The following is an 18,011-nucleotide window of genomic DNA, read 5'->3' on the forward strand; positions in this document are numbered from 1 at the left end:
ATTAGAATCGTTCTTAGATTAAATAAATAAATAAAATCTGGTATTATGCATGATGTCTCGAGATAAATAGCAGGTGACTACCACAGTATACAAAAGTATTTCAGAGGATTTACAAACTGACTATGCCATTCCTTTGTACCATTTATATTCTCTCTTTCACCTTGGCTCGTTCTTTGTCTACTAAAAAATATGTTTACAAGTTGAACTTTGCGTTATTGAAACAAAGAAGTATGCAGAGTTCAGGAAGCTATATTTAAATCGGTACAAAAGTGGTGCATCGGTGAAGGATCTTTATGCAGTTAAAGAGCTATATTTAAATCATGAATAAAACATCCGGTAATCCACGCAAATATCGTACGACATTAATCATCAATGAATTTCCAAGAATTTACTAACCACGTCGTACCATTTTCCCCACGGTGTGCGTTACAATATTAATGATTAGTTTATAATAACGGTATTATTGGTTACAGTTAACATTTTTGTTACGAAATTTTATACCATTTTCTCTTTGATATGATGTAAATATCGTTTTGGTAGCTTTTATTATAAATAATGCACCCGATAATAGAAGTATTAGATGAAAGTTAATTTTGATTAAATTTAAATTATTTGAATATGCGATAGTAAAGGAGATATTATTAATAATCGAGCTAATTTAACAATTATTGTACGTAGGCGTTAGAAACATTTTTGTAAGTAATATTTTATACCATCTCTTTTAACACGTTGATCGCCACGTCACCCATATATGGGTGACAGTGCTTTTCACTGAAAAACGATAACTATTAATTCTGAAAGTTAAGTGTCATCGAAAATGAATTTAACCGAAATACTTGAATTTTGATGAAGTTACGAAACTAAATAACAAAATAAATGTTTCATTACGCAGCTTCCGAAAGTCTGTAAACAAAATTAAATCGAAGTAGAAATTTTCAAGAGTATTAGTCTGGCAGTGAACGTGTTAATATGATAGAAAAATTATTCTTGATTTATATATTTTCCTCTGGTAATGTTAGCAGTGATAGTAAAGGTGGGTGTAAATAACGTATGAAATGTACAACGTTTAATTATTACATTCGCAGGAATCTTCCAAAGGCAATCTGTATATCGTTACCACTGGTGACGGTAATTTATGTCTTAGCGAATGTTGCCTACTTCGTCGTGCTAACGCAAGATGAAATTCTTGCGTCGGATGCTGTCGCTGTCGTAAGTTTTTTATTCCCAGAATTATTTACTATCGTACATTATTCATACAATTGTTATCTATCATTGACTAATCGTACTTTTATACAAGTACGTGGTTGTCAGTCTGGTCACGATGAATTTGAAATTGTCAGTCTGGTCACGATGAATTTGAAATTGTCAGTATGACATTAATATTCACGGCGTATTTAGAAGCTAATTTTTACAAGAAGAATTGCTTTAAAAAATTTTACAATAACTTGTATTAGATCAAAATAACAAACAGATCTGTACAAATAAAATAAGCCATTTATTCTTTAAAATTATTTTAAATACTCAACGCAAATGTAGTTTTAATAAGATTTTAATTTAACCAAATTCATTATCTGAAGTTTTTAAAGATTGTTGTTTCACGTTATTCTCTAGTTACCACTGATATAAATAGCTTTTGCTCGTAAAAGTAGGTAGTAGAAAACAGCATAAGAATATTCTCTGCAGAATCTCCAAGTGATGCAAACACTTTTGTTAATGCAATCTTATCATTAATTTACGATAAATTTATTTTTAGTATGCCTATCCTCTCGAGCATTCATTGGAACACTCGTTGGGAAGCATTGTTATAGATAATAAAAAAAAAACTTTTATCGATATTATTGCATAAATTACATTCCATTATTATCTTCGAAGTGGTATCTCTCAAAACGATACCAATGAAGAGACATAATTTCCGCTTGGAGATATCTCGATGATAAATGGATAGCCTATACACGTGTATCTAAAATCTGACACTGTTTTGACAAGTAGAACTTTCAGAGAAGTCAAAAAACATGTTGGCGAGCTTAGCAGAAAATTATTTACTAAAAAAACAGAACGTTAACGAAGGAAATGACCTCTAAGCAATTCTACATGATCGAATGTTAGTTTTGTTTACATAAATGACAATATGTTAATCTTATATAAGGTGATACAGTTTTATCTTTCTAATTAATTATTGAGCAGGGAAGACTGGGGTTAATTGAAACATCAGTCAATACAAACAAGTCAAATAAAGTATACGAAATAATTTAAGGGGGCATTTCACTGTGAACGCACAAAAAAAAAGCATATTTCCAATAACTTTTTTCTCAGGAACTATTGCATAAAATTGAATGAATGTTCTTTCCCCATAATGGTATGATTAAGGAAAGTAAATAAAAAAAGGTGCATTGCATTTAATATGATGTATTTAACAATTTAACCAAATTCATCAAACGATGGTGAATAACAATGCAGTTTAAATAGAAATTATTTCGTACTTTTCACTGCATTTTCCCATACTTTTAAGCAATTATATCTAGAGCTAGTGCGTATTCATATAAATTAACTAGAAATTATTTCATGCTTTTCACTGTACCTTTTTTGAAGTCGGTTAAATTTTTTTTCCAAAAAATTATTTTATTTTGTAAATAAATGAAATATTTTTTACCAAAAAAAAAAAGAAATTTTTGTTTATTTACTTTCCTTAATCATACCTTTAAGGGGAAAAAACATTCATTCAATTTTATGCAATAGTTTCTGAGAAAAAAAATGATTGAAAATATGCTTCTTTTTGTGCGTTCACAGCGAAATGCATCCTTAAGGAACGAAACCACATTAGGAGACAAAATTTAAGTGTCTTCATGATTCTTTTTTATACAGCAAAAGTTTACTTCATTTTTTTTAACTTTGAGAACACTTTAGGTGTGTTGTGAAGTACATTTTGTCATTTTTTCAATTCGTTTCACGCAGAAATCTTTGAAATATCGCGTTTTTTTTTATTCATATCTTCCATTCATAACTGTTGTTATTTTTTTTTTTTTTTTTTCAGACCTTTGGCGACAAACTATTGGGCGTGATGTCTTGGATAATGCCATTCTTTGTGGCTTGTTCAACGTTTGGCGCTCTGAACGGAGCGATCTTTGCATCGTCGCGATTGTTCTTCGTGGGTGCCCGTAATGGACACTTACCTTCCGCGATTTCGCTCATCAATGTACGAAACTTAACACCGATGCCATCGCTCATCTTCCTTGTAAGTCTCTTTTGCTTGATAGAGGCCCGATTACTGCAATAAGTCGAGTCTCGATCTCTTGCAATAATCGAGGTTTCCGCAATAATCAAAGTAATGTTATCTCGACCACTACCTACTTTCAGTAACCAAGGTTTTGTTAACTTTCAATGTACACGGTTCTTTTTCTAAAAAATTTATCATCAGTTGCTGAACTAATCAAACAGTTTACCAACAAGCTTTTCTCATATTTGACAAACTTAAACCTTTTTTCGTGTTTCAGTTAGAAGTGTACCAGATAAAAGATAAAAAATACTATGATTGATTGACATGTATGGATTAGGCCAACGACGATAATGCATTTATCACGAGCAATGTTTGTATAAACGTACGAGGAATCAATAGTAATTTTGTGATATCGGGATCGTTCAATGATATAAACTGATATCTTCTTTTTCGAGATTTATTTTACATTAAATAAATATTTGATGAACATTTATTCGCATAGAAAACAATAAGAATTACGTAGGACATTAGGACAACGAACACACGTAATAAATGTAATTTCTCGAAGGCTAAAATTAAAGAATTAATTCTTGGAAGATTAATGGAACGAATGAAACGAAGAAATGTGTCTACAGTGGGTGTAGAATGTATTCGTACACTGATCAATTTCCCAAGAAACTTGTGTGAAATTGTAGTTTTTTAACTTCTTTTTTTATAATCAATGATATTTTACATATTCTCGGAAGTCTCTAAGATAGGTATAGTCCAAACAACATTTACTAGTTAATATAATGTGTGAAATTAACAAAAAACTATATTGTAGTATTGTAGTTGTAGAAATTGTAATTTCTTAAATTCTTTTTTTATAATCAATGATATTTTACATATTCTCGGAAGTCTCTAAGATAGGTATAGTCCAATCAACATTTACTAGTTAATATAATTTGTAAAATTAACAAAAAAACTATATTGTAGTTAATTTAATTTGTGAAATTAACAAAAAACTATATTGTAGTATTGTAGTTGTAGAAATTGTAGTTTCTTAAATTCTTTTTTTATAATCAATGATATTTTACATATTCTCGGAAATGTCTAAGATATAGTCCAACCAACATTTACTAGTTAATATAATTTGTGAAATTAAAAAAGAAAACATCAAATTTCCAGGAAAGTATTTTTAAACAGTTGTGCGAATACTTATTGCTTCAACATTTTTATCGATTAATTGTTTTTTTCTTGTTAATTTCGCAGCTTACATAAATAGCTATTTTTTCTTGTAATCTATCTATTCTAGAGATTCCGGTGAATATGTAGAATGTCATTGTTTATCAAAAATAAGTTAATAAATCACAATTTTACACAGGTTTTTTAGAAATTGGTCGTTGTACGAATACTTTCTTCGTCCACTGTATATTTTCCTATTTTATTGTTACCAAGTTTTACAATGTAATGATTTTTTTAGTTGACTATCGTATCGACTATATTTTTTGTTCGCACAATTAGAAAAGCAGAAGCACAAGGAGGATATTATAAATTGACAATGAAAAACAAACCTAATCATTCTATAGGTGCATAACGCGCTGTATTAACCATCATCTGGATTTGCGTTTGCTAATTGAGAGCAATAAATTGGATCTTTCATACCGTCAACGGTCCCTTTGATGATCGATAATGGCCTTTTGAATCAAGAGTAACTCGGTTATACAAATTCTAAATTACCCCAATGAATGGCATTGTTCAGAAATTTCTGTTGTATTAATATTCATCGTACAATTTTCGCAACAATAATTTATTCAACCGTTATTCGTTTACTTTATAATTTAAATAAAAGCTTTTATCGACATTGCTTGACCGTGTGTAAAAGGAAGTAATTTTTCAGTCTTCGTTTTCTATTAAACCAAAAATTTAAGATATCTGTTTTCGATATCTCGTTCTTTCTTAACCGAAGTGATCGCTTCAGCTGTGGTTTCCTAAATTGTGCTTCTTCTTTTTCTTTTAACGGCAGAATTACACCGTAAAAATTCAAAAAAATTCGAAGACGACGCAATTACAAAACGACAAATTTCCAGGTTTCATTTTTCTTCTCTCTCTTGTACTCGAACTCGAGCCGAAGCGTTAAACTATAATTTCCGTTTCTAGTGCATTATCACCCTGGCACTTCTGATCATAGAGGATGTCTACGTGCTAATCAATTATGTCAGCTTCGTTGAGGCACTATTCACCACGCTCTCCGTGTCTGGCCTCCTCTGGCTTCGCTACAAAAGTCCCGATCGCGAGCGACCAATAAAGGTACGTGCAGAATTTTTCCTCGACAACCATTCTATAATTGTCAACCGATTCCGTCTTAACGCGAGCGCATTGCTCAAAATAATCAAGTCACTCGCTCAGTGGATGCGTGAGCAATAGAAAAAAATGAACTAACACTTTGTTAAAATAATTATACAAATGGAAATATACAGGATGTCTTACAAGCTCCTTTCTTACAAACAAATGAAGATATCGATTTCATTTTTTCTGCAGTTAAATGGTACAGGAGGATCGATCTTTGAATGCTAAAATTTTGTTAAATAGAAGGTGGTATGCATTTTTATTATAACTCATAAAACTGAATAACGATTCTCTAAGTAGAAACAGACAAGTATTTCAATTCTGTGGTTGCATTAAAGATAAAGATATAGCAATTGTTCCTACAATTAAGGAAAACATAACGGTATGCATTTTTATTATAGCACGTAAAACTGAATAACGATTCTCTAAGTAGAAGCAGACAAGTATTTCAATTCGACTGTGGTTGCATTAAAGATAAAGATATAGACAATTGTTCCTACAATTAAGGAAAACATGAAATCAAGAATACGTGCTATTTACGAATCGGTTACTCCATGTATGTTATCAGATGTGGGAGAGTGTATTTGTAAAATACTTAATAATTGTTTTGAAGTCCAAGGACACCATTTTGTACATGATAAATTAATCCTGTTATTTATCGTTTACTTCACCTCCTTTGGTACACATTTGTCGCAAATGTGCACGTTTTAATTCGATACTACAGCCCTTTTGTCTATAACAACGTGTGAAACACGTGGTAAGGAATTCAAGTTGAACATGAAAAGTACGAATCAGACACGTTTAAACATGTATAAAGGATTTTGTACCACTCTACCGTAATTAATTTCGATATCCTTAGATAAAAACATGTTTATTATCAACACTCACGTCGATTGATAAATTTTATTTCAGTATCTCATGAAAAATTGCTACTGATTGTTAGAATAATCTCCGCATTAATTTTCATTCAAACAACGAATGTGGAGAATGTTTTCTATTCACTTCCAAGCATTTATCGTTGCGATAACAAAATGAGTTCAATTCTTCGACAAATATTTGTTGTGTTAATAGCGGCAGAAAGCTTATCCAATCTTTTACATTTCCACATAGGGGATCGCACGATGTCAAAGCAGAGCAATATGCAAACGATAATAAAGGGGAAAAACTGTAACAGAAATAAAATCAATATCTTCATTATTTGTTTAGAAAATAGCTTCAAACATTTTATACAGGACAGCCTATGTACACATATGATTGTTGAATGAAAATACCATTTGGGGCAATTCAAGTTTCAGTCTCCATAGTCTTGAGTAATGCATTATTAATAATAGTATACATAATGCAAAAAGGAATCAATCGTAATTGTATTTTAATACAAATTTTTTTACATCACTAAGGTTAATGGGAATCAAGAAGAAGTAACAATCTGTTCATTCTGTCATGTTAATCAAGTTGTTGAAAGTTAAGATTGATAATGTACAATGAAAAAAAAAAATGATATATTGTTTTCTCGTTCAATTGTAGGTGTCGATCGTCTTGCCAATTATATTTTTCATAATCTGTGCTTTTCTGGTGACTCTTCCCTGCTACGTATCACCATGGGAAGTTGGTGTTGGAGTGATAATCATCGTCTCCGGTATTCCAGTGTACTGGATCTTTATTCACTGGAAAAGGAAGCCTAAATGGCTCATTAGGGGGTCTCGTAAGTAACAGCCTAATTTAACATGTTGTGTTCTCGTTTACTTTCTATAGCCTGTATTAACACGTTTGCTTGATTTAAAAGGGAGAACCACATTACGATGCCTATTAAGTGTTCTTTCTCAAAACTTCTTCGTGATTTCTTTTCAAAGAGAAAAAATTAACTTAATGTTATGCTTTTTGTTACAGATAATTTCAACATGGTGTGCGCAAAACTATTCATGTGCGTGCAAGAGGAGAAAAGTGATTGATCATAAAGTGCCTTTCTATCCTAATGTATAGTTTTATACGAAATTTGAATAGTACGAACGTGTGATTCATCTGTTCACCGACTCGAGTGATTGTAAGCAGGTGACAATCGCATTTTATCATTCAGAAAACAAATAATTATCTGGTCTCAACTGAACTGGCCACAACATTCCAATGAAATCTCTGTTGCTTCACGCAGATCTTAGAAATGAACGAATCGTGTGATAATAATCGAGCCGTATTTTTGTACCCAACGTATCTACAATGAACATAACAAATATTCGTTCAACGAATCATTTATGAAAAATCTTTGTATAGTTCAATTTATTAATCAATTTTCATAACTCAATTTGAACGTTAAAACCCGGAGAAGTGGACGTCAATAAACAATTAATGAATACGCTATAAAAATTTTCATGAACAAGCGTAAGTAAATATGTGAGTAAATCGTTGAGGAGATCAACAATTATGTAAATATCAATGCCTCATCCATTACTGCGAGGAACTTCTTGCGAAACCATGAATATCATGGTAGAGTATCGCGTAGAAAAGATTTTATAGATTAACAAATTTGAAAAAAATCGTAGAATTTACGCAAGAGTATAAAAATACATCCACGGAATAATGGAATTTTTATAGATAGTAGAAAATTTAATATCTTTAGCTTTGATAGACGCTGTACTATATGGAGATAAAAAGTTTGTGGTGGTCCCATATATTATCAGTATAGCTGTATACGTATTAATGAACTCCCATATTCTGTTAAACAATATCGTAAAAGGTGCAAATATCTGAGTTTCTTTTGGTATTAAATTTATTCTAGATATTTCTCGAAATATGTATAAATTGCTTGTGTTATGAAAATTTATTAATAAACTAAGCTATACAATTGTTTTCTTAAATTATTTGTAAGAATACTTTTTATATTCATATATTATTAGTCGCAAAAGTCTACATACGTCTAATAAATTTAATTATTACTAACAATCCGAGGGAATTTCACTAATCCTATATTATGTAGATGTATGTAGACCTGTGTAACTGACTATATGTATAATTTTCATTGACTGCGTCAATTACAGAGCCTTCTATTTATACGATATTCAGATTTTCTACTAATCTACTCACGAGAATTGTATAGTATAATTACAAAATATTATCTACATTTAATTCGAAGAGAATTATCTCTGAATTTGGGGTACATTGTGTTTATTACATCTTGTTGACCAATATTATTATCTCCAAGTATACTGTATAATAGTATAATTATAACTGCGTAGTGAAAATTTTAAACAAAGAAGTCTTAACAACATATGTGTTCGCAAATTAATCGTTGAATAAAATCGTAATTAAATCGTAATAAAATCGTCAATAGATGGTTTGAATTTTTATAAATGTCGAATAAAATTAAATGGTTAATTTTCGAATGTGTTAATAAGACTTGCCTGTCCTTTTTTATGGGTTGTATTAACCACGATCAAGCGTGAACCTAAAATAATGAAATGTGATTTATATTCAATAACGAAATTGATTATGTTCTGTGGATAATAATACGCGTCAAACCATAAGACTGTGTGAAATATTCATTGTGTAAAAACGAATAAAAACTATTTTGTATTTTGATTAAAATTGATTGGAAATGCACAAGATGATTATTAACGCACACAGAGCTATTTAGGTCATGATCATATTTTTACGTAACGTTTATGCACATTTATCTTAATTTTATTTGTTTGTGAATAATTGTGTTTGGTTATAATAATTGCAGTCATAAATTCAACAATTACACACGCATAATACTGTAATATAAATAATATAGTCGTACATATTTGTACTATTTAATTGTATATACGACACGAATAACTATAAATTATTTATCATAATTCATATATTGATAATCTGCTTTGTTCAATAGATAATCGCTATTAGCGTCGTCGATAAACAATAATTTTTATATGACCTTTTTATTTGCCATATTTTGATTGTTAACTGTAATTATTGGACAATTATTGACAGAGTACCCAAGAAAGAAATGATAGAATTATACTGTAGTATACTTCACAGAAATCTGACTGTTACGAAAAAAAGTGTTCTTTGTTGGTATACATAATGTGAAGTTTATTTAGTTCGCAGTTGTTTTTTTTACTATACGACATATCTGGTCAAATTATGCATTTAAAAATAAGAAAATAGAATGATATTTTATACATTGTATTAAGAAATAATGAATATTTTATACAACGTAAACAAGTTGTAAGATTTTATACTGTGTATAACTGCATCGAATATTTATGGATGTATATTGTTAAATTTTATCATCACCGCAATGTATCAATCATTTCTAGAAATGTTGTACTGTAGTTACATTGCATACATATAATATGAAAAATAAGTTATAGTTAATAGAATATTTTAATGCTTCAATAGCTTTGAGAAAATAATAGTCTTCCTCTCGAACATCTTTTTACGTTAACATGAAACAGAAACAATTAATTATAACAATTGTGTGTCTTAAAAAAAAAAACAACGACTGATGATGTGCCTTGTGTCCTATAAACAATAACAATTTTGTAATGAAGATTTTTTTTGAAAAGACTATACTTTTATTCAGAACACGTTATTAAATCTGTATATTCTTTCCACCCAAATTTAATGTTGTAAAACATTACTTATTTAATTGATTGTTTAATGTTTTGTGTATAAATATAGTTACATTTAAATGTAATCAATGTTAAATATTTGGTTTAAAAGGAAAAGTGTGTTTTTAAAATTATGTTTTAGAATAATTGGTGATTAAACCAATGTAATAAATCTATTAAAAAATTAGGTAAATCCAGCTGTTTTTACGCTGAATTAGGCAGTTTGATACACCATATTTTTAGTCCAAGTATAATAAAAGACATCACTGTCATTCTATTGATAGTGTAAATTATTAATAATAGATTACGGTGGTTAATAAGTTTTAACTCCTTTTTTATATTGTGAATGAAGTATAAAATTTTGTTATAAGTTAATCTTACTGATTCGCGGGATGGTTGTTTGATGTGTGTTGTATTATGCTCAATTTCTAAATTAATGCATAGAATTTATGAAAAGAAATAAGAATCGTGTAAAGGTGAGAAAAGTGTAAGCAATAAATATTGTAACAATAGCCATAATAAATAATGTATTAATGAAATATATTATTAATTTAACTGATAAATGAAGGTTTTACTGGATAAATTTTGTCTATTGACAGATTTTCTAATAAATACAAAATATCAAATGAAAACGGCAATATATATTTTCAGTACTATATAATAAATACAGAATATTTTATGTATTAATACAAATGAGGTAATATAATTGTAATTTCAGGAAACTGTAAATTATACTACATTTCACATTTTGTTGCATTTCAAACATGTTAATTGTTGCTTGTAGAACAGGGGATAAAATTAATCTTACTCTCCTTGGAAACTATCATAATATAAAAATGTATTGTGAACTCTATGACATTAGATCTAACAAGATGTTGACAAGTTTTAAGAAATAAGTGAAATGCTACATTCAAAGATTACATCTTTCATTTTTTACTGAGTTTTAAAAAGAAAGGTTTACAGACTTTGATAACATATACTATTCATCAAATTAAATTAGATATACTTAGTCTGTAATAATTTATAAAAACTATGTAGATAGGGTTAAAAACGACATTTGGTTTATAGTAACATAAGTAACTTGTTTGCTTTCAGTCGTCACATATATGATTTTTAAACACAAAATTATTGTGCTGTAACTTCCTAATGTCTACAAAAATATTCTATATATTCTTCCGTTTCCATACATGCTTTGCATACACTTTCAAAAATTCTTGATTTTGTTCTAATTATATAACTTATACATGCAAAATTAATACAATAATAATTATTAGTAACAGTATTAACTAAATGCAATTGTTAATTAATTTATTTACTTTAAAATATTATAGCATTAGTTCTATTGCTGAAATTGAAAATTACTTCTAACTCTGATCAGACTATATTTTAGCAAAGTATCTCCCATGACATTTTTATCCATATTAAAATAACGTACTGTTTATCGACAAATGGAGTATTAATTAACTGTTAAAATAGTTCATATTGATAATGGTCTTGGTAAGTGCGAGCGCGTCTCACCAAAATAAAACTAGTAAAATTGTAAAACAGTTGTCTTATTTAAAAAAAAAACGATAAGCCTCAAAAGTTGCACTGTGAAAATTCATAAGCCAACTAATATACTCAGCCATTCAAAGTTTGTAACACCTTTTTGTATAAGACCCTGTGTACTGAAAATCTGTTTCTATGGATTTATGCCATCATTGTATTACATTCTTATATATGTATGCATCTCTTTTCATAATGTAATTTATATCGTATATCCACTGAGTTCTATCTTCATAATTATTTTTGAACGAGTTCCTGTATCTTCTTGATCTTAGTAGTTCCATTCTTATAAATAAAATTCAGAATATTTATAACATTACTAAATAGCATTAATTTTGTAACTTGAAATAAAAAAAAACATAGATAAAAAAATTCAATCTCATAACACATTAACAGAATTTTTTATATATTACTTTTTAGGTCACTACCTAGAGATTTAAAAAAAGGCTCGTCTGTCTGAAATGTTCACTGTTCGTATGTACAATAAATGTCGTAGGAATTTCATATTGATCAATTAAATGCGACACTTACCCAAAAGCGACTAATGTTTTTATAATCGAACAACCACAAACATTATCGCTATTGTTTCAACCACGTTAACGAACTCTAGAACTCCTTATTGTTCTTGCTATCGTTTTCCATTCCTTTCTCAACTATTGTACAACGTGCTTGCTGTAGAAGCATCGGAAATTTTAATGCGATTATAACGCGATTTCACGAACGTTCAGAAAGGGAAAGAAATGAAACCAATAAAGCTCTGCACGCAGCGGTTCACTTCTTTAAATAACAATCATGTTTCTCGTGTTTCAGCCTCGGTCCGAAGGATCAACCCTCGGCTAGCGGTGGCGTGACCCAACCATACTTCTCATGGGTCTTCACTAGACTTCTGAAGGATTCTTCAGCGGAGCGTCTATTGAATTCTTTGTTTGCCTTTGGTTTCCTTGCCACGCGACCCTGAAAAGATAAACGCATTTAAAGGACGAGATTTGAATGAGTAAAATTGTAATAACTGTACATTTCCTTATGAGCTGCATAAGAAGGAATACCTTCATTGTAAAAAAATAGTCAATTTTTTCGCGTTTTTCTCAAGGCAGTATATCATAAGAATGCTGTTACAGATTAAAAAAATTAAATGAACCTTTGTAACATTTCAGCTATTACTTGTGAACTAGATTTTTTTAATAATAAATTATTATGATAATAATATATTAATATACATATATACATAAACTGTTTCTTGTTACATTTTTATCTTATTTTCTTTTATCCTTTCCATTTGTAATTTATATCTTGAATTTTAAGTTCTACAATGTTACGTTCTTTCTCTTCTGAGTTCTAATGTTATTCCAAAAATGTTCTACAGCAGGGCGACCTTATCGACCAAGTGTTCTACGTTACCGAGTCTTACCGACAGAGATTTCCATCTTACTCACCGGATACCCTCCGCTTCCACCTTCGCCCAAGGTATAATATATCAATATCAAAGCTTAAAACTGGTCCTGTGTTTCAAATTGATCGCTTAAAAGAAACTAATACTTCACCTGTCCTTTAACGATGCTGGCGGCAAATTGCGTAATGACAGCTTCGATGGTGTACGCGCTAGCCCACCCCCTGGGTGTAAGGAGCTCCATACAGATAGCGCCGCCTTCCATCACGAATCCTTTCTCGATTCGAGGCGAAATAACGCGCATAAAGGGTGGTGCGAACGGAAAATTTTCCGGGAATACGATATGGAGAAGTATGTAAGGTATGTTGAGCTCTATCATGTCAGCCGCCAGTGCACTCTCTGGATCGATTTTGTGCAGTCTCACGTGCCACTCGAACAAATTGTCATTCACCAGCTCCGCGGTGAAGGTCGACTCGTGCCGGTGCTGCGTCCTCTGAATCTCGCTGAGCTCCTTCATTAGTCGCCGTAAACGAACCCTCTTGTCTGGTATTACAACAGCACCCTACACCAGATTTACAATTATTTGGTGTGGAAATGAATTCTGTGCCTAACTCTAGATATATTTACAGATATATTTACTTGTTAAACCTTCTAAATCCTCAACCTGGTCTCTATTTTAATGTGTCTATGTACAGTATCTAAGCTATCAAATTTTGCTTATTGTTATTTTTCTACCGTTACTGTAATACCTGAGTTGAGTTGCCAGTGTCAAATTTTGCTTATTGAAAAATTTCTACCATCTATTCTCATTAATTCTGTGCCTATCTCTAGATATATTTACAGATATGTTTAGTTTACTTGTTAAACCTTCTAAATCCTCAACCTGGTCTCTATTTTAATGTGTCTATGTACAGTATCTAAGCTATCAAATTTTGCTTATTGTTACTTTTCTACCGTTACTGTAATACCTGTGTTGATTTGCCAATACCAAATTTTGCTTATTGGAAAATTTCTACTATCTATTCTAATTAATTCTGTGCCTAATTCCAACATAAATAGATACATTTACTTGTTAAACCTTCTAAATCCTCAATCTGGTCTCTATTTTAATGTGTCTATGTACAGTATCTAAACTATCAAGTTTTGCTTGTTGTTATTTTTCTACAATTACTGTAATACCTGAGTCGAGTTGCCAGTGGTTTTCTTGGATTTAAAGAAGCAACTTCCATGGTTTGAGTTGCTGGCGCCTGAATTTTCAGGTAACGCGCCATCAGATGGGGTAACTGCATCGGGACGATGATGCCGGCTCAGAAGCCTTCTCGAAGGAGAGCTTGTCGAACTGCTCGCCGCTTCCTGTTCCGAAATTTTTTCGGACGGTCTAAAAATTTTCCGAAAAGCGGCTACAACCTTCTCCTTTGATCTCGTAGACATGACTCAACAATCTCTTTTGTTGCTCTGTAATCATAATCATGGATCAAAATGAGTTTAGAATTTTAAACAAGCATCATCAATATAATTTTCAAGAAACATAGAAATTTATAATTCGGTAATTAATTTTCACTTTACTTTTTAACTTGCTTCTATTTCAATTTTTTAATTATCATTTTTATTCCAAACTTTATCATGCTACATCTATCATTCCTCAGGCTCAATTATTTGGGTCGATACCAAAAGAGTTAAATTTTAATTTGCGTTTACCCGCGGCTTTGCTCGCGTGAATGTCGATTTAAAAATGTTCAAGTTAAGTAATACATTCTTTAAACGATAACACTGAGACCGACTGACAAATAACAATCTCGACAGTATCTCCCTTTTTACCTCTGTTAACTTTAATAGTTCTCTAAAAATCGAAAATTTTCTGGATAAACAATTTAACAAAATAAAAAATGCCTACCCTTGAAGATCACATTCGTAATTTTCTGTATTAACAATTAAAAACGAGATTTAAAAATACCTACCCTCGAAAATTGACTACGTATAGATCGCATTCGGTAGCTATTTAAATGACCCAAAGTCGCGAGTGAGAGTCGTCGGTATTGTTATGGAACATTGGTATTGTTTTCCTTTTGAAAATGAAATTTCAAGAAATTTCATTACGCGAGTCGCGATAATGCTGTATTTTACGAATGACAACGTTAAATCACTCGAGAACAGAGAAAACATCACCGCCGTGAAAGAAACATCCGAGAAAAGCTGCATAATGGTTCGGTAAACGTCACAGCAGCATCCGCAGCTGTTTAGTTTTATTTTTACTCTGAATCGCTCACCCTTTCCTGTGCGATGATTAAGGGTTCCTCCGTGAAGACGCGTCCAATTGCTTCCAAAACATTTTAATGACGGTAACGTACGACACTTAGTGTTTCAGGGGATAAATATAATCTGTGAAAAAGCTGTGCATCAGATGCGAGGATACGAGAGACGAAAGACGCACACAATAGAACACGGCGCAGTCTCCACCCTCATTGAACTGGTCGGGCGCGTAGTTCGGAAAGGGTTACTACCTTAGTTTATCAGGGCCGTGTTACGAATAAGTTGCTTTCACTTTCAAACGAGTCGTTAACGGCAACGATTCGATCGGTTTTACTCCAAAAATTACAGGAAACATTTCGAGTAACTTTACATATGTATACACAAACTGTTTAGATTAGTTTGTCCCAAAAGTTTCTTTCGTAATTTGCACTCAATCATTTTGTGCGGTAGTGTTTATATAAATAGACAATCTAATTTCTTAGATGTTGATGTTGTAACAGTAATGGAGCAAAATGAATCATTACATTACAATCACAATCTTTAACTCTGCATTCAGAGCCATCTCGTTGTTAAGTATGCAAATAAGATTCGCGTCATGTTAAATAGTGTAACCATTAGCCGTTATTATTATATATTATTATAAGTAGTATTTGTCATGTATTGTTTAATTGTAGCAAAAGTCGATATCTTCGCTAGGAATTTTTACAAACTGCGGCCCTGCTACGTCTACACAGGTTTAACAACTTATTATCGATCCAATTTACGTACCCGCTGTCGAGTGATATTAGATTGTATATTACAGATTGTAACTGAGCGACCGTATTAGCATATTTTGAAAACGATAAGCTAGTTTGAAAAGTTGTCTATACTAGTGATTTTACCTATACAATATCTAGGCAAATACCTATACGAATCGCAAAACATAGATAAAAAATTAAAATAATTCAATAATATACTATGTATACTATTTATTTCTCCATGGGATAATCACATAACAGTTCAAATATCGATGTGAAAATAAAAAAACCAAAATATGTTTTGCAATGTAGGCGAAAACAAGAAGGCATGATAAATATTGAACCCATGCCCACTTTAGTTCTTCCCAAATACTAGGTTGATAATAAATTAAATGTCCTCTATACATTATCTCTCCATGAACAATTACTACATCTTCGTTGGAATAACCCGTTCGACTTGTTACGTAATCATTGTTTATTTTTGCTGAAACTGAAATAAGATTTTGTAGGTTTTTCTCTTAAATTTAGTCTCTTACTTTTAATTTTGGAAAGCAATATAAAGAATTGTTACTAACGTTTTCTGTTGGCATTTTTCATAAGTAACTCTTCCAGCGAATGATCATCTATTTCTATACTGTTATTATATGTTTCGTATAAGCCTTTGTCATTAAAAAGACCCTTCTGCTCTAACATTAAATCTCCAAAAAACTGGAGCTGTTGAATTTCTTCGTTTAATACATGATTAAATACTGCAATGGATTCTATTGTCGCTTGGAATAATTGCTGCAACAAATCACTAATATTAACATCTCAGAATGAGAACAAAAAACAAATATAAAAATAAATAACACATATGAAACATAGAAATATAAAGAATAAAGATGCAACAATAGAATTTCACCTTTAGTCTAAAATTAAAGAAAAGCAAAAGCTTAAGAGACTTGATTGGCTTATCTGTATAAAAATGAGCCTCAAATTTTAATATATCCTTTTTACCATCGCTATTTGTATCTATTTCTTGCACCTAAAATTTTAACAATTTGTAATTATATGATTAAAACAAAGTAATTAATTCAATGCATATGGCACAACAGTTTGTCAATTAAATATTAGAATGGTATAACAATAAAACCTTTACTAATATGCAGTCGTCTGCAAGTTTATTATTTTTGTAAGTTGTAAATGTTGAACAAATGATTGGATTAATGTTATACTCCCTGTAAGCTAATAATAAATATTTGTAGCTAAACAGTACATCAGGAGTTTCTGTATATACACGATTTTTCAAAGAGAAACCTGAAAAATATGGACACTAATAATAACGTAAAATCAGTAGAAAAGTTATGTTTGAAATATATAAAATCCTTATGTCGCTCTAATATCCGTCGTAATGTGTTTTTGTTTACAAAATTACAAAGTGAACATGAGAAGAAACAAAGAATACATACCTCCCGCATTGTAAATAATGAAAAAGGGTGTAAACAATGATAGTATTCCAAAAAGTAATACGATAAGGAAACTTATCGAACATATATTACTTTTATATTTATAATCGACAGTACTTGAAAATATTTCAATGGCGGCCATTATGACGCGTTATTGATCGTTGTCCTGGCAACGACCACCAAAATAAAGTAAGGTTCTGAGACATTTTGTAGGAAATACAAGAAATTAATAAGGCGTATTATTTATTACATATTAAAAGGTATAAAGTAAATATATTAGATGCATCCAGAAAGGTCACCGCTCACTAAACTGCTCTGTGAGCGGATTTTAATACCAGTGGCGCCATCGGTGGGAAAACGCCCAAGTTTGCAGTGAAAACAGTTCTCACCGTTTCTATAAGATGGCGCCACCAATATCTTTAATTAATTATTCATTATTTTTAATAAACGCATACTTAATACGATCTTTGCTGTATAACACTAGGATACATTAGTTAATATGCCAAACTTTTATGAATA

The 18,011-nt window shown here is 30.9% G+C and overlaps 3 protein-coding genes and 1 long non-coding RNA gene across 5 annotated transcripts in view; 2 read left to right on the top strand and 2 right to left on the bottom strand.

The window, feature by feature from the left end:
- The window catches only part of LOC128878540 (large neutral amino acids transporter small subunit 1-like), a 29,418-nt gene extending 20,044 nt beyond the window's left edge, over positions 1-9,374 (top strand). The window contains exons 3-7 of the mRNA XM_054126827.1: positions 1,086-1,209; positions 3,032-3,232; positions 5,354-5,503; positions 7,067-7,244; positions 7,430-9,374. Coding sequence (XP_053982802.1) covers positions 1,086-1,209; positions 3,032-3,232; positions 5,354-5,503; positions 7,067-7,244; positions 7,430-7,491 — 715 coding nt within the window. The 3' untranslated portion in view covers positions 7,492-9,374. The remainder of the gene's footprint in view (positions 1-1,085; positions 1,210-3,031; positions 3,233-5,353; positions 5,504-7,066; positions 7,245-7,429) is intronic.
- Positions 9,375-10,749: 1,375 nt separating this feature from the next.
- Positions 10,750-15,468, bottom strand: LOC128878917 (ubiquitin-conjugating enzyme E2Q-like protein 1). 2 transcript variants are annotated; one of them, XR_008457521.1, is made up of 4 exons: positions 15,328-15,468; positions 14,240-14,515; positions 13,107-13,622; positions 10,750-12,627 (listed from the first exon to the last, which is right to left on the bottom strand). XR_008457521.1 is itself a non-coding variant. In XM_054127592.1 (4 exons), the coding sequence occupies exons 2-4, from the start codon at positions 14,489-14,491 to the stop codon at positions 12,499-12,501; spliced, it is 789 nt and encodes a 262-aa protein (XP_053983567.1). In that variant the 5' UTR covers positions 14,492-14,515; positions 15,328-15,468; the 3' UTR covers positions 10,750-12,498. The 2 variants fall into 2 exon arrangements, 1 of the variants encoding a protein (XP_053983567.1); XM_054127592.1 differs by having other exon boundaries at positions 13,215-13,622.
- On the top strand, positions 12,634-15,557 carry LOC128878924 (uncharacterized). Its single transcript, XR_008457524.1, has 3 exons — positions 12,634-13,137; positions 13,256-13,420; positions 15,418-15,557. It is a non-coding gene; the product is annotated as an uncharacterized LOC128878924 (long non-coding RNA).
- A 706-nt stretch (positions 15,558-16,263) lies between these two features.
- LOC128878916 (transmembrane protein 231-like) lies at positions 16,264-17,797 on the bottom strand. The gene is made up of 5 exons (XM_054127591.1): positions 17,496-17,797; positions 17,180-17,343; positions 16,949-17,071; positions 16,623-16,830; positions 16,264-16,537 (listed from the first exon to the last, which is right to left on the bottom strand). Exons 1-5 carry the CDS (start codon positions 17,632-17,634, stop codon positions 16,275-16,277), a joined length of 897 nt encoding a protein of 298 aa, XP_053983566.1. The 5' UTR covers positions 17,635-17,797; the 3' UTR covers positions 16,264-16,274.
- Between the last annotated feature and the right edge of the window lie 214 nt (positions 17,798-18,011).

Source organism: Hylaeus volcanicus, chromosome 6 (assembly GCF_026283585.1).
Source record: "Hylaeus volcanicus isolate JK05 chromosome 6, UHH_iyHylVolc1.0_haploid, whole genome shotgun sequence".
NCBI lineage: Eukaryota > Metazoa > Arthropoda > Insecta > Hymenoptera > Colletidae > Hylaeus > Hylaeus volcanicus.